At 43.7% G+C, this 12,972-nt stretch overlaps 1 protein-coding gene across 2 annotated transcripts in view; it reads right to left on the minus strand.

Annotated features, from left to right (window-relative positions):
- LOC118398544 (KH domain-containing, RNA-binding, signal transduction-associated protein 2-like) overlaps positions 1–12,972 on the minus strand; it is a 123,076-nt gene that overhangs the window by 8,715 nt on the left and 101,389 nt on the right. The window contains exons 8-10 of one of the 2 annotated variants that reach the window (XR_008074966.1): positions 6,280–6,338; positions 3,878–3,961; positions 1,986–2,029 (exon numbers count right to left, since the gene is read on the minus strand). Coding sequence is in view for 1 of the 2 variants with exons in the window: in XM_035794006.2 (XP_035649899.1) it covers positions 3,867–3,961; positions 6,280–6,338 (154 nt within the window). In the remaining variant the exon portion in view is untranslated. Of the gene's footprint in view, positions 1–1,985; positions 2,030–3,010; positions 3,962–6,279; positions 6,339–12,972 lie in introns of those variants that run through there. The other variant, XM_035794006.2, reaches the window with a different exon arrangement.

The raw sequence follows: 12,972 nt of genomic DNA on the forward strand, positions 1-12,972 counted from the left end.
TATCTGTATTGTAATAAAGATCCCAGCTCAGCCCTTAAGGTATTTAAGATGAACACATTTCCACTTAATGTTATTTGTATGACTTCAGGTAAGGCATATAATGGTATCGTACTCCAGAAAGGTATGGAAAGTGTTAGGAGTGTAATGTGAGCCACTAGATGCCAATAAATCCACTGGCATATTGAGATTGATTTAATCATTTAAAGGGCCAATCAACGGTTGAAACAATAACAAAGAGTACACCTGGCTATTGTTTCCGTAAAAAACTGACCATCCATGATATCAAAATGATAGTTTTAACCATGTTTTACTTTGTTTACAAACATTGGAGTACAACAAGCTTATATTTTGGGTTCTGATGGGGTACGACAGAGAAACTAAGCTCATGAGGCTAATATATAAGTTATAATCTTTGAGAATCAATGGGTACAAAAATTAAAAAGAAATGTACAAAATGTAGCAACTGCAGATTGCCCTTAAGGGAAATGTGTTGATAGTGATGCCACGAATGAGGAAATGAATGGTAAACAGAAAGTAGTTTACCGATATTAATGCAGCTGTTTTAGATGCCTACATCTCTACCAATGTTTGTTTATGTTTGTTGTCTAATATAGTTTGAAGGACCCTGTGTTAAAAATAGGGAACCAATTAGGCTACCACAAACAAGTAACCTCATACAGTAGATCTTCCACAAATAACATGCTTCATTAAGTGTTCTCTAACTAGATATTACTTTACCATTAGATTTGCCTTGCTAATACTGCTGCATCATTTTTAATTGAACTTTTAATTACCCATATGTTAGAAGCATTGCAGTAGAAGGGCACAATTCCACTAGAGCAAAGATACTCCCAAAAGACTGACATTCATGTGTGTAATTAATATGAATATTATATCCAACAAGACTGCATCCTTCAACACAGACTTTACCTTCGAGCAAACCCCATGTATCTGCTGCTATGTTGTTCTGCTAACTAGATTATTAATTGTATTGTGTTTACAGACTCCAACATGCAGTTATTTTAGTTGCTGTATTTGAAACCAAGGCTGTTACATTTGAACGAAAGGAAAATTATTTTCTCAGTTCATTTTCTCCATTGTCAAGGGAATTCTATAGTATGTAGCGAAATAAACTGCAAATGTCCAACAGCAAGCCATTCCTGTGTTTTCTAAGTAATCTTTTCTGTTACAGTAACATATCTATGCCATGTGTTTAGTCAAATTATAAAATGGTGTCGCTAAAAATGAACATTGTATATGAGGTGTCATTGCTATTTCAAAAGCAAGCATATGTATAGTGACGTTTATGGTAGCTGTACATTTGTTTTTTGTGTTAATGTCATTTTTTAATGTGCTGGGTGGAGCAGTGTGTATATTTCTCTACATTTCCAAAGGTACACAATGCATTGAACAAATACATTAACATGAAAATACTTGCAAAGCATTGAGCACATAACAACAAGCATGGACACAATCTGCTTTCCCCTCACATAATAGACAGATGGACCAGTCCCCTTCCAAGGAACAACAATCTAGCTTTAGTATTCAGCACCACTTACATTGCACTATTGGAAATGTATGTACATATTAATTGCTTTCTCATTTTGTTGTGGTGAAGTAGCACTACCCAGAATTCAATATCATGGTAGAATTTATCCTTTTAAAAAATCAGAGAGGCAACACAGAAGTTTCAGGTCTCTCTGGGCTGCTCTATGTTTTACTGTTGAATCTAGAGACATCTATCAGCATCCCTCAGGCAAAGTGGGGACTGAAATAGGATGCTTGCCAAACAACTTCAAAGCTCTTTATCATGGTAAACTGCCAGATTACAATGTATGTTATTCATAACTGAGGGGGGCTATATTAAATAGTGTAGTAAAAGAGAAATATTGATTGTGATTGGTTGAGGCAAGACGATACAAAATAATAAATAGTTAAATGATAGTTTAGAAATGAATTCATGGATGAGGAATTAATAAATTTACCTCTCACACTCCCCTTATCGAACAGTTCACACAATATGTTACACCTGTTGGGGGAAAAACATGTGATTAAGACTGCACAAACCATTTCAAATAGTATCAAATATGAAGAAAAAAATTGTCAGACTATGGAAAATAACAATTATCTTAACTACTTCATAATCGCATGCAATGCAACATTATGGACTCATATACAGGATGAGAAGCCTAAAGTATGTTACTGTCAAAAAAGTAAACCAATTCAGGGTAGGACAAAAGCCATAGGAATATGACCATTTCATTTCAGAAAAACTATTTGGTCGTTTGTGTTCTGGTTATATAGCTAAAGTTTAGCTGGTAAGACATTCATTTTAGTTTTAGTGTCTTTAATTGATTGTTGTGTTATTTTCTTAATTTTGACGAGTCATTTTTTAAGTCTAGTTAACATGAATTAGTGGTTTTAGAGTGCCTCTTATTTGGGGGTTAGTAGGGACAGGTTTACTTTTTTAAGTGTAAGTAACTTTTTTATAGTCATTTATAAATTGGCAAACGCAAAATTAGAGTTATTATTAGGGTTACCTGCTTAAGGTTTAGTCATCCTTTGAGTCCCGCGATCTACTGTGTTAATAAGCCTTCAGTCTTCATGTCTACTCGTCACAAAACAGAATTCAGATCTCTAAACGGCCATCGGCGGAGGTGATATATAAAAGCACTGGAAATTACAGAAGCTTTCTAAGGTAGAATAAGAAAAATGGAAAAGAGAAAGACAGCAGAGACACTGATGGGTTGCTGATAAAAGACACAGCAATCTAAGTCCATCCCATTCATTCACTCAGTGATGGCATACGAGTGTGAATGTCTACAATATTCACATACTGTTTGTCGAGAACTGTATACGAGCCAAGTCCAAAAGGTTGAAGGCATTTAGACAATATTATGGTAGTATAGGGGGACTTTCTTACCTCTTTTATCGCCATATCATTCTCAGAGACATGCTAGTGCAAACAAGTCAATCAGAATGTGTTTAATAAGGTCAAACTTATAGAATAGCTTAAAAATCCATTTATTAGTCTAAACAGTTGCTTTCCATTAACATGTTAAACATTTAAAATGACTAACCAAGATTCAAGGAACAATTTGGCTCTTACTTTGAAAGTATTTAACAAAAGATACTTTATCGTGTTACTGCATGTTATCTACACAACAATTACGAAAGACAAGTCTCGAAAATTCATTATTTTTTTGTTGACTTTCTGTATCAAAAAAACATTTTAGCAATGACCTGAAACCAAGCAGGCATTTAGTGCTAGAAACAAGTACTTCAAATGTTTCTGTTTTACCAAAAAGGTTCAGCTTTATTAACAAATTATGGCAAACAAATTTACCAATTTATGGCCACCTATTTAGAGAAGCGTACACATGGTGCTTTATGTTATTTTAATATATGTTTTATTTACAAATACAAGTTAAACACAGAACAGAGCACTTAGTAAGCTACATACATAGCTGAATGCTTTCAACCCAACACGAAAAAATGTTTAATTAGTTTTACAAGATCAAAATCTAACATCATAACAAATATAGAAAAAAATAAGTTATCACCTAGGTTAACTTTACTCAATAGTAGCAACCCATTTTCATCCTGAAATCAAAGTTCCCTAAGGGCTATCAAGAAGCATCAAGTTCTGTGACAACTTCATGCTTTTATTTTTCGAGGGACAGACAATCATTGACAACCAAGAACAACATTCCAATGTTTATTGAAACACAAGTGTCTTTCTTTTGTTTTCTCTACTAATTGTTCTAAAAAAAGAGTCCATGTTATAAAAAAATCTAACATTTCTGGGAGGAAATTAAACAATCATATGGTTGTCTTATGTCGGAGGTCACAGATGTGGAGCCCCTTCAATATCTACCATAGGGATGTTCTCTGTAGCCCACACGTGAGATCCTTGCTGCTGGGGCTTTGAGTGTTGGACGGGTTGTCGTCCACTCCTCTTCTGCAAGAGGTAGAGTTCAGACAACATTACATACTGTAGTAAGATACTAACTCATATCAAGTTCAAAGTAAGGAACTACGGTAGTATTCTGTGGTAGACCAAAGACAAACTATAATAAGTCAAAGACAAACTAAACTTTGAATTCAATCCAACCTGTCTAAGCAATGCTTATGTTTTGTTTACTACTACATGTAAACATGTCTAATTGTGACATTTTTGTTTGCCAAAGTTTATCTATAGGTGGGTAATAATGCAGCAAATACATTTTCCCTGTAGAAATTGGTCTTGGTCAATGACCAATTCAATGATTCCCTTGACAGACTTGCTTTTGCTTCACGCTGAGCTGTTCTTTCCACTTCAATGGTTGAGTATGCAATGTCACCCTAATTTAATGATCAATAAGCTTCATTCATAATATGTGCTTGGGATCAACGCTCTATGAACTTTACAGAACATACAATACAAAGTAGTGTGTCCTTAGCCACTCCTGTTAGCCCTCATCCACATGTTATACCAAGTTATAAGACCAAGTCATTCTATTGCTATGGGCAATACTGCATCACATGATACTATTATGTGTATAAGGCAATACCATGTAACTTGTTGTCACGTGAGATGGGACTATAGCTTCTGGGGGAGCTGCAAAAGGGTTACATTAATACAGGCTATTCAAAAAATAGAAAATCCTTGTCATATCTTGGGCATTAATCCTTCTTAACAAGGGCATGCATGTCCATGAGAGTATTCTCAGGTCCTTGTTTTCTGCTGCAGGTACCACTGGGGCTACTGCTCTCAGCACTGTAAATGAAGTACATGAGCGTTCTGTCCTCTGTCGGCCCAAACCTGAGCTCTGGCTCATTCAGGCTGTAGTTTCAAGTTTTAATGTCACGTACACAAGTACAATGACATGCCTTTCTTGCAAACTCTAAACCCAACAATGCAGTAATCAATATCAATGCAGAGCTAAAAAATAACATAAGGTAGTGTGTGTGTGTGCGTGTGTGTGTGTGCATGCGCGCATGCTTGTGTCTATGTGTGTGTACGTGAGTGTGTAGAGTCCTGTGAGTGTGCATAGAGACAGTGAAAGAAATGTAATAAAATAAAAGGGTCAACTCAGCCATTTTGTTACCAGTCTTATAGCTTGGGGGATAGAAGCTGTTCAGGAGGTTGTTGGTGTCAGACTTGATGCACCAGTACTGCTTGTCGTGTGGAAGCAGAGAGAACAGTTTGTGGCTTGGGTGGCTGGAGCTCATTTTTTGAGTCAAATTACATAAAGAGCAAATTCCTTCACTGTGCAGAGCTCTGGTTCTATGTCGCAAAGTGTTTATGGAGCAGAAAATCAAATCATTGGTTTTTGTTGCATCCACACTTCATCGTGCCGAAAATGAATGACTGTGATGTAGCAGACCTACACTGGAAATCAGCTTCAGTGGAGAGCAGAGGGCTGAGAGCCAAGAGCAGAAGCATCCCTGATCTGGTATCCAATCTAATCCACAACGAGGGCACATGTTCAAAAGGCAGAACGCTGGCGGAACACCCACCTCCACCTTTTCAATAGGCATCAGTCAGGCCCCTGGGCCTTCACTGGCGTACATTGTGCTGTGTTGCATCTCTAATCTAGCTTGCTAGCCAAAGGGTATGATGGGCAATGCATACAGAAGCTGATTCTTGGACCTGAATGAAGCAGGTTGACCTTAGTCATGAATCTTGCCCTGGAGGGAGAACTGAGCGATTTCCGCTAGATGGGCCAGCTACAAAGTCAAAATTGTCTATATTGTAAAAATTCATGAATTTTTTATTTATTTGGGGTCTTAATTTAAGGTTAGGGATAGGCATTAGGGTTAGCAGTGTGGTTAACGTTAGGGTTAGGTTTAAAGTCAGATTTTATGACTTTGTGGCTGTGCAAGCTAGTAACCCCTCTGCAGAGCTAATTCATGACAATAAATGCCAACTTTCCTGAATGACCAGGCCTAGGCCAAAACTATGGGGCATATTTCTTTATCTCTCAGCTGTGAAACATTACCTCCTCTATGGATCGTGATGGAGGAGCTGCCAGTATTGTCCAGTGAGAGCTGGGAGCCATGACTTTCGCATCAAAGCCTAGCAGGTAGTCCCATTTAAAGGAAGGAGAAGCCATTGAGGTTATATAATGGAGGTGGCTTGAGGAAATTATAGACTTGGTTTTAAAGAACTCTCATGAATATTCAACCATTGGTAATAACACAGGGATATTGTCCATTAAGGGAGTCGGTTTGTGGCCTTTATTTCAGGGCTTCGGAAAAGTGTAAATAAAATAAGTAAATGCACTATGGTTTTACCGTAATTGTTGTAGGCTTCATCATTGGTTCCATGGCCATATTCGTAATATTCAGAAATGCTGAAAAATAAAAAAGGTTATTAAAAAACAATGTTGAGACAAAGAGGAGCGTAATAACTTCCATTAGTCAAGCTCTTTTACAAAGGGCTTTGGGCCTCTCACTAATGCAGTACAGTATACAGTTGAAGTCGGAAGTTTACATACACTTAGGTTGGAGTCATTAAAACTCGTTTTTTAACCACTCCACATATTTCTTGTTAACAAACAGTTTGACAGTTTTGTCAAGTCGGTTACGACATCTACTTTGTGCATGACACAAGTACATTTTCCAACAATCGTTTACAGACAGATTATTTCACTTATAATTCACTGTATCACAATTCCAGTGGGTCAGAAGTTTACACACACTAAGTTGACTGTGCCTTTAAACAGCTTGGAAAATTCTAGAAAATTATGTCATGGCTTTAGAAGCTTCTGATAGGCTAATTGACACCATTTGAGTCAATTGGAGGTGTACCTGGGGATGTATTTCAAGGCCTACGTTCACACTCAGTGCCTCTTTGCTTGACATCATGGGATAATCAAAAGAAATCAGCCAAGACCTCCGAAAAAAAATTGTAGACCTCCACAAGTCTGGTTCATCCTTGGGAGCAATTTCCAAACGCCTGAAGGTACCACGTTCATCCGTACAAACAATAGTACGCAAGTATAAACACCATGGGACCACGCAGCCGCCATACCGCTCAGTAAGGAGACGCATTCTGTCTCCTAGAGATCAACGTACTTTGGTGCGAAAAGTGCAAATCAATCCCCGATCAACAGCAAAGGGCCGTGTGAAGATGCTGGAGGAAACAGGTACAAAAGTATCTATATCCACAGTAAACAAGTCCAATACCTGAAAGGCCGCTCAGCAAGGAAGAAGCCACTGCTCCAAAACCGCCAGAAAAGAGTGCACATTGGGACAAAGATCGTACTTTTTGGAGAAATGTCCTCTAGTCTGATGTAACAAACAAAAAATGAACTGTTTGGCCATAATGACCATCATTATGTTCGAAGGAAAAATGGGGATGCTTGCAAGCCGAAGAACACCATCCCAACCATTAAGCACCTGGGTGGCAGCATCATGTTGTGGGGGTGATTTGCTGCAGGAGGGACTGCTGCACTTAACAAAATAGATGACGTCATGAGGCAGGAAAATTATTTGGATATATTGAAGAAACATCTCAAGACATCATTCAGAATGTTAAAGTTTGGTCATAAATGGGTCTTCCAAATGGACAATGACCCCAAGCATACTTCCAAAGTTGTGGCAAAATGGCTTAAGGACAACAAAGTCAAGGTATTGGAGTGGCCATCACAAAGCCCTGACCTCAATCCTATAGAAAATTTGGGGGCAGAACTGAAAAGGAGTGTGCAAGCAAGGAGGCCTACAAACCTGACTCAGTTGCGCCAGCTCTGTCAGGAGGAATGGGCCAAAATTCACCCAACTTATTGTGGTAAGCTTGTGGAAGGCTAGGTTTGACCCAAGTTAAACAATTTAAAGGCAATGCTACCAAATACTAATTGTGTGTATGTAAACTTCTGACCCACTGGGAATGTGATGAAAGAAGTAAAAGCTGAAATAAATCATTCTCTCTACTATTCTGGCATTTTACATTCTTAAAATAAAGTGGTGATCGTAATTGCCATAAGACAGGTCATTTTTACTAGGATTAAATGTCAGGAATTGTGAAAAACTGATTTTAAATGTATTTGTATCACGACTTCCGTCGAAGTCGGTCCCTCTCCTTGTTTGGGCGGTGTTCGGGGGTCGACGTTACCGGCCTTCTAGCCATTGCCGATCCACTTTTCATTTTCCATTTGTTTTGTCTTTGTCTTACACACCTGGTTTCAATTCCCCAATTACGTGTTCATTATTTAACACTCTGTTCCCCCATGTTTGTTTGTGAGAGATTGTTTGTTTTGTATTACGGTCCGTTATTTTGGGCTCAAATATTTTGTGCTGTATTTGTGGAATCTTGAGTAAATAGGTTTATTACTCATATCTGCTGTCCTGCGCCTGACTCCTCTACACCAGCTACACACAGGCTTTATTACAGAATCACTCACCTAACTAATGGAGTCAGCAGGAGCAGAAGCCCTCCCTGTGGCGGTAGAGGAGCGTGTCCAGCAGCAAGCGACCATGTTGCAACGTCTGGGCACCGCCATGGATCGCGTGCTGCAGACGATGGATCGTTGGGAGAGAGGAGAAGGTCTTCCAGCGCCTCCACCAGCCTCACTACAGCAGGCCCCACTGTCCACCCCTCCTTCACCCAGTCCCAGCGGGAATCGGCTCGCGCTCCCGAGTGAGTGTGATAGGACGGCTGCCGGATGCCAGGGGTTCCTACTCCAGCTAGACCGTCCACCCGGCTCCTTCAGGACGTGAGAGCGTGTCCGCCCTCGTCTCCTGCCTCTCAGGCAAAGCCCTGGAGTGGGCCAACGCCGTATGAAGGAGACGTGGAGTTGGACCATTACGCAGAGTTTACCTGCCGCTTTTCGACCACCCGCCTGAGGGTTGAGCGGTGGGTGAACGTCTGTTCCACCTGAGGCAGGGGACGAGGAGCGTGCAGGATTTTGCTTTGGACTTCTGGACCCTGGCCGCCAGCACGGGATGGAACGACAGGGCCCTGATCGATCACTACTGGTGCAGTCTGCACGAGGACGTCCGTCGGGAGTTGGCCTGCCGAGACACCACTCTCACATTGGACCAGCTGGTGGGCCTGTCCATCCGGCTGGACAACCTGCTGACTACCCCCGAAAGTCTGGATCGGGGCCTGTCAGTTCCATCCCCCAGCACCTCCGCTCTGACGCCCATGGAGCTGGGAGGTGCTGCGCTTAGGGCGACCGGAGGAGGGGCCATTCCCTGCACCATCTGTGGCCACAGAGGTCGGCACACTGCTGGTCGGTGCTGGGGGGGTTCCTCAGGGAGTTGAGGCAGCAGGCAGGGCACTTTTGTGTCACCCCAGGTGAGTAGGCACCAGGCTCACCCAGAGCCCCCTGTTGCTCACATGTATGTGTTTATTAAGTTTCCTGAGTTTTCCTGCATTCCCAGCATAAGGCGCTCGTAGATTCAGGCGCAGCTGGGAATTTTATTGACCGTTCATTTGCCCATAGTTTAGGGATCCCCTTGTTCCTGTGGATCCCTTCCCTGTGCACGCCCTAGATAGTCGACCATTAAGGTCAGGGCTGATTAGGGAGGCCGCCGCTCCACTAGGCATGGTTATGCAGGAGGGTCACAAGGAGAGAATCAGTCTTTTCCTTATTGATTCTCCTGCGTTTCCCATGGTGCTGGGCCTACCCTGGTTGGCCTGTCAAGACCCCACTATTTCGTGGCAACAGAGGACTCTCAAGGGGTGGTCACGAAAGTGCTCAGGGAGGTGTGTAGGGGTTACCATCGGTGCGACTATGGTGGAAAGTCCAGACCAGGTCTCCACCGTGGGCATCCCATCAGAATATGCTGATTTGGCTCTCGCCTTCTGTAAGAAGAAGGCGACTCAAATACCACCTCATCGACGAGGGGATTGTGCGATAAATCTCCTGGTAGACTCCTGGTAGACGCAGCACTTCCCAGGAGTCATGTGTATCCTCTGTCACAGGAGGAGACAGCGGCTATGGAAACATATGTCTCCGAATCCCTGGGGCAGGGATACATTTGGCCCGCCACTTCACCTGCCTCCTCAAGTTTATTTTTTGTGAAGAAGAAGGATGGAGGTCTGCACCCTTGTATTGACTAGCTACCCGCTGCCCCTCATCGCCAGTGCGATCGAGTCAATGCACGGGGCGCGCTTCTTCACAAAATTGGATCACTTACAACCTGGTGCGTATCCGAGAGGGGGACGAGTGGAAGATAGCATTTAGTACCACCTCAGGGCACTATTGATTCCTTGTCATGCCGTACAAGTTGATGAATGCTCCATCAGTCTTCCAGGCCTTTGTTGACGAGATTTTCCGGGACCTTCATGGGCAGAGTGTAGTGGTGTATATCGACGACATTCTGATATACTCCACTACATGCGCCGAGCATGTGTCCCTGGTGCGCAGGGTGCATGGTCGACTGTTGGAGCATGACCTGTACGTCAAGGCTGATAAATATCTGTTCTTCCAACAGTCCGTCTCCTTCCTAGGGTACCGCATTTCCACTTCAGGGGTGGAGATGGAGAGTGACCGCATTTCAGCAGTGCGTAATTGGCCGACTCCCACCACGGTAAGGGAAGTGCAGTGGTTTCTAGTGTTTGCCAACTTCTACCGGAGGTTTATCCGGGGCTTTGGTCAGGTAGCAGCTCCCATTACCTCACTGCTGAAGGGAGGACCGGTGTGACTGCAGTGGTCGGCTGAGGCGGACAGGGCTTTTGGTCACATGAAGGCTCTGTTTACCTCGGCTCTCGTGCTGGCTCATCCAGATCCCTCTTTAGCGTTCATAGTGGAGGTGGACACGTCCGAGGCTGGGATAGGAGCCATGCTCTCTCAGGGCTCGGGCACGCCACAAAAGCGTCGCACCTGTGCTTTCTTTTCGAAGAAGCTCAGCCCGGTGGAGCGAAACTATGATGTGGGGGACCGGGAGCTGTTGGCTGTTGTCAAGGCTCTGAAGGCGTGGAGACATTGGCTTGAGGGGGCTAGACACCCTTTTCTCATCTGGACTGACCACCGCAATATGGAGTACATCCGGGCGGCGAGGGTTCAGACTGAACCCTCGCCAGGCAATGTGGGCCATGTTCTTTACCCGTTTTGTTTTCACTCTGTCCTACGGACCAGGTTCCCAGAACCCAGAATGCACTGTCCCGGATGTACGACACAGAGGAGCGGTCCATGGATCACACTCCCATACTTCCGGCCTCTTGCCTGGTGGCACCGGTGGTGTGGGAGCTGGACGCGGACACCGAGTGGGCGTTATGCACAGAGCCCACTCTCCCCAGTGTCCCGCTGGGCGTCTGTACGTTCCGTCTGCTGTCCACGACCGTTTGATCTATTGGGCCCACATGTAACCCTCCTCTGATCATTCTGGCATCGGTCGGACGGTGTGTTGCCTTAGTGGGAAGTACTGGTGGTCCACCTTGGCCAAGGACGTGAGGGTTTATGTTTGCTCCTGCAAGGTGTGCGCCCAGCGTAAAGCTCCCAGGCACCTGCCCAGAGGGAAGTTACAACCCCTACCAGTTCCACAACGGCCGTGGTCGCACCTGTCGGTGGACTTCCTGACTGATCTTCCTCCATCACAGGGCAACACCGGTTTTCTAAGTCCGGTTTTCTAAGTCCTGCCGTTTCTTCCCTTTGCCAGGTCTCCCTCCGGCCCTACAGACTGCGGAGGCTCTGTTCACTCACATCTTCCGGCACTACGGGTGCCTGAGGACATAGTCTCTGATCGGGGTCCCCAGTTCGCATCCAGGGTCTGGAGGCCGTTTATGGAACGTCTGGGGGTCTCGGTCAGCCTCACCTCAGGTTTTCACCCCGAGAGTAAAGGGCAGGTGGAGAGAGTAAACCAGGATGTGGGTATGTTTCTGCTGTCATATTGCCAGGATCAGCCGGGGGAGTGGGCAGCGTTCATCCCCTGGGCAGAGATGGCCCAAAACTCACTCTGCCACTCATCTACTAACCTCTCCCTCTTCCAGTGAGTACTGGGGTATTAGCTGGTTCTGGCACCTTGGCATCAGAGCCAGATCGAGGCTCCTGCGGTGGACGAATGGTTTAAGCACTTGGAGGAGACCTGGGACGCCGCCCATGTGCACCTGCAACGGGCCGTGAGGCGGCAGAAGGCGAGTGCCGACCGCCACCACAGTGAGGCCCCAGTGTTCGCACCGGGGGACCGGGTCTGGCTCTCGACCCAAGATTGTGGAATCTTGAGTAAATACGTTTACTCATATCTGCTGTCCTGCGCCAGCTACACACAGGCTGGTTTACAATTTGGCTAAGATGTATGTAAACTTCCGAATTCAACTCTATATACATTTGGTATTTTATTTTGAACCTTCATTTAACTAGGCAAGTCAGTTAAGAACAAATTCTTATTTACAATGACGTCCTACCCCGGTCAATGCTGGGCCAATTGTGCGCCGCCCTATGAGACTCCTGATCACGGTTGGTTGTGATACAGCCCGGGATCGAACTAGGGTCTGTAGTGATGCCTCTAGCACTGTGATGCAGTGCCTTAGACCGCTGTGCCACTCGGGAGCACTCAGAGGATGATTCATCATTGTAACACCACAACCAACTACGCCACTCTCTGATGGCACTTTCACCGTAAACAATGCTGCAATGCCGATTCATGATTCAGTTTTCCAAAATTGTCTTAGATTACCTTCCGTCCTGATTGACTGTCTAATACAAATTATACGGTTATTTAGAAGGGGGGAATATGGGGCCTTAATACTGATTATGTTAGTCCAATATTTACAGATGGAATCGAAGTAGTAAAAAAATAAATATCCTCTCAATAAATATATTGTACATTGTGTTAGTTTTTTAATCCCCATTAATGATTTACACTGTATATTTAATTTGAAGTGATGTGTGAAGCACAGGTATAACTCTATTACTATGCAATAAGTTAAAAAGTGCTAACAAGCTTATCTGAAACGGCCAAATTTCACTAAAAACCTTTTGAATAAGACAAAGTGCCCTCAGGAGAGGTTGTTTCACAGTAATATTGCAAATACTGCAGTTA

Source organism: Oncorhynchus keta, chromosome 2 (assembly GCF_023373465.1).
Source record: "Oncorhynchus keta strain PuntledgeMale-10-30-2019 chromosome 2, Oket_V2, whole genome shotgun sequence".
NCBI lineage: Eukaryota > Metazoa > Chordata > Actinopteri > Salmoniformes > Salmonidae > Oncorhynchus > Oncorhynchus keta.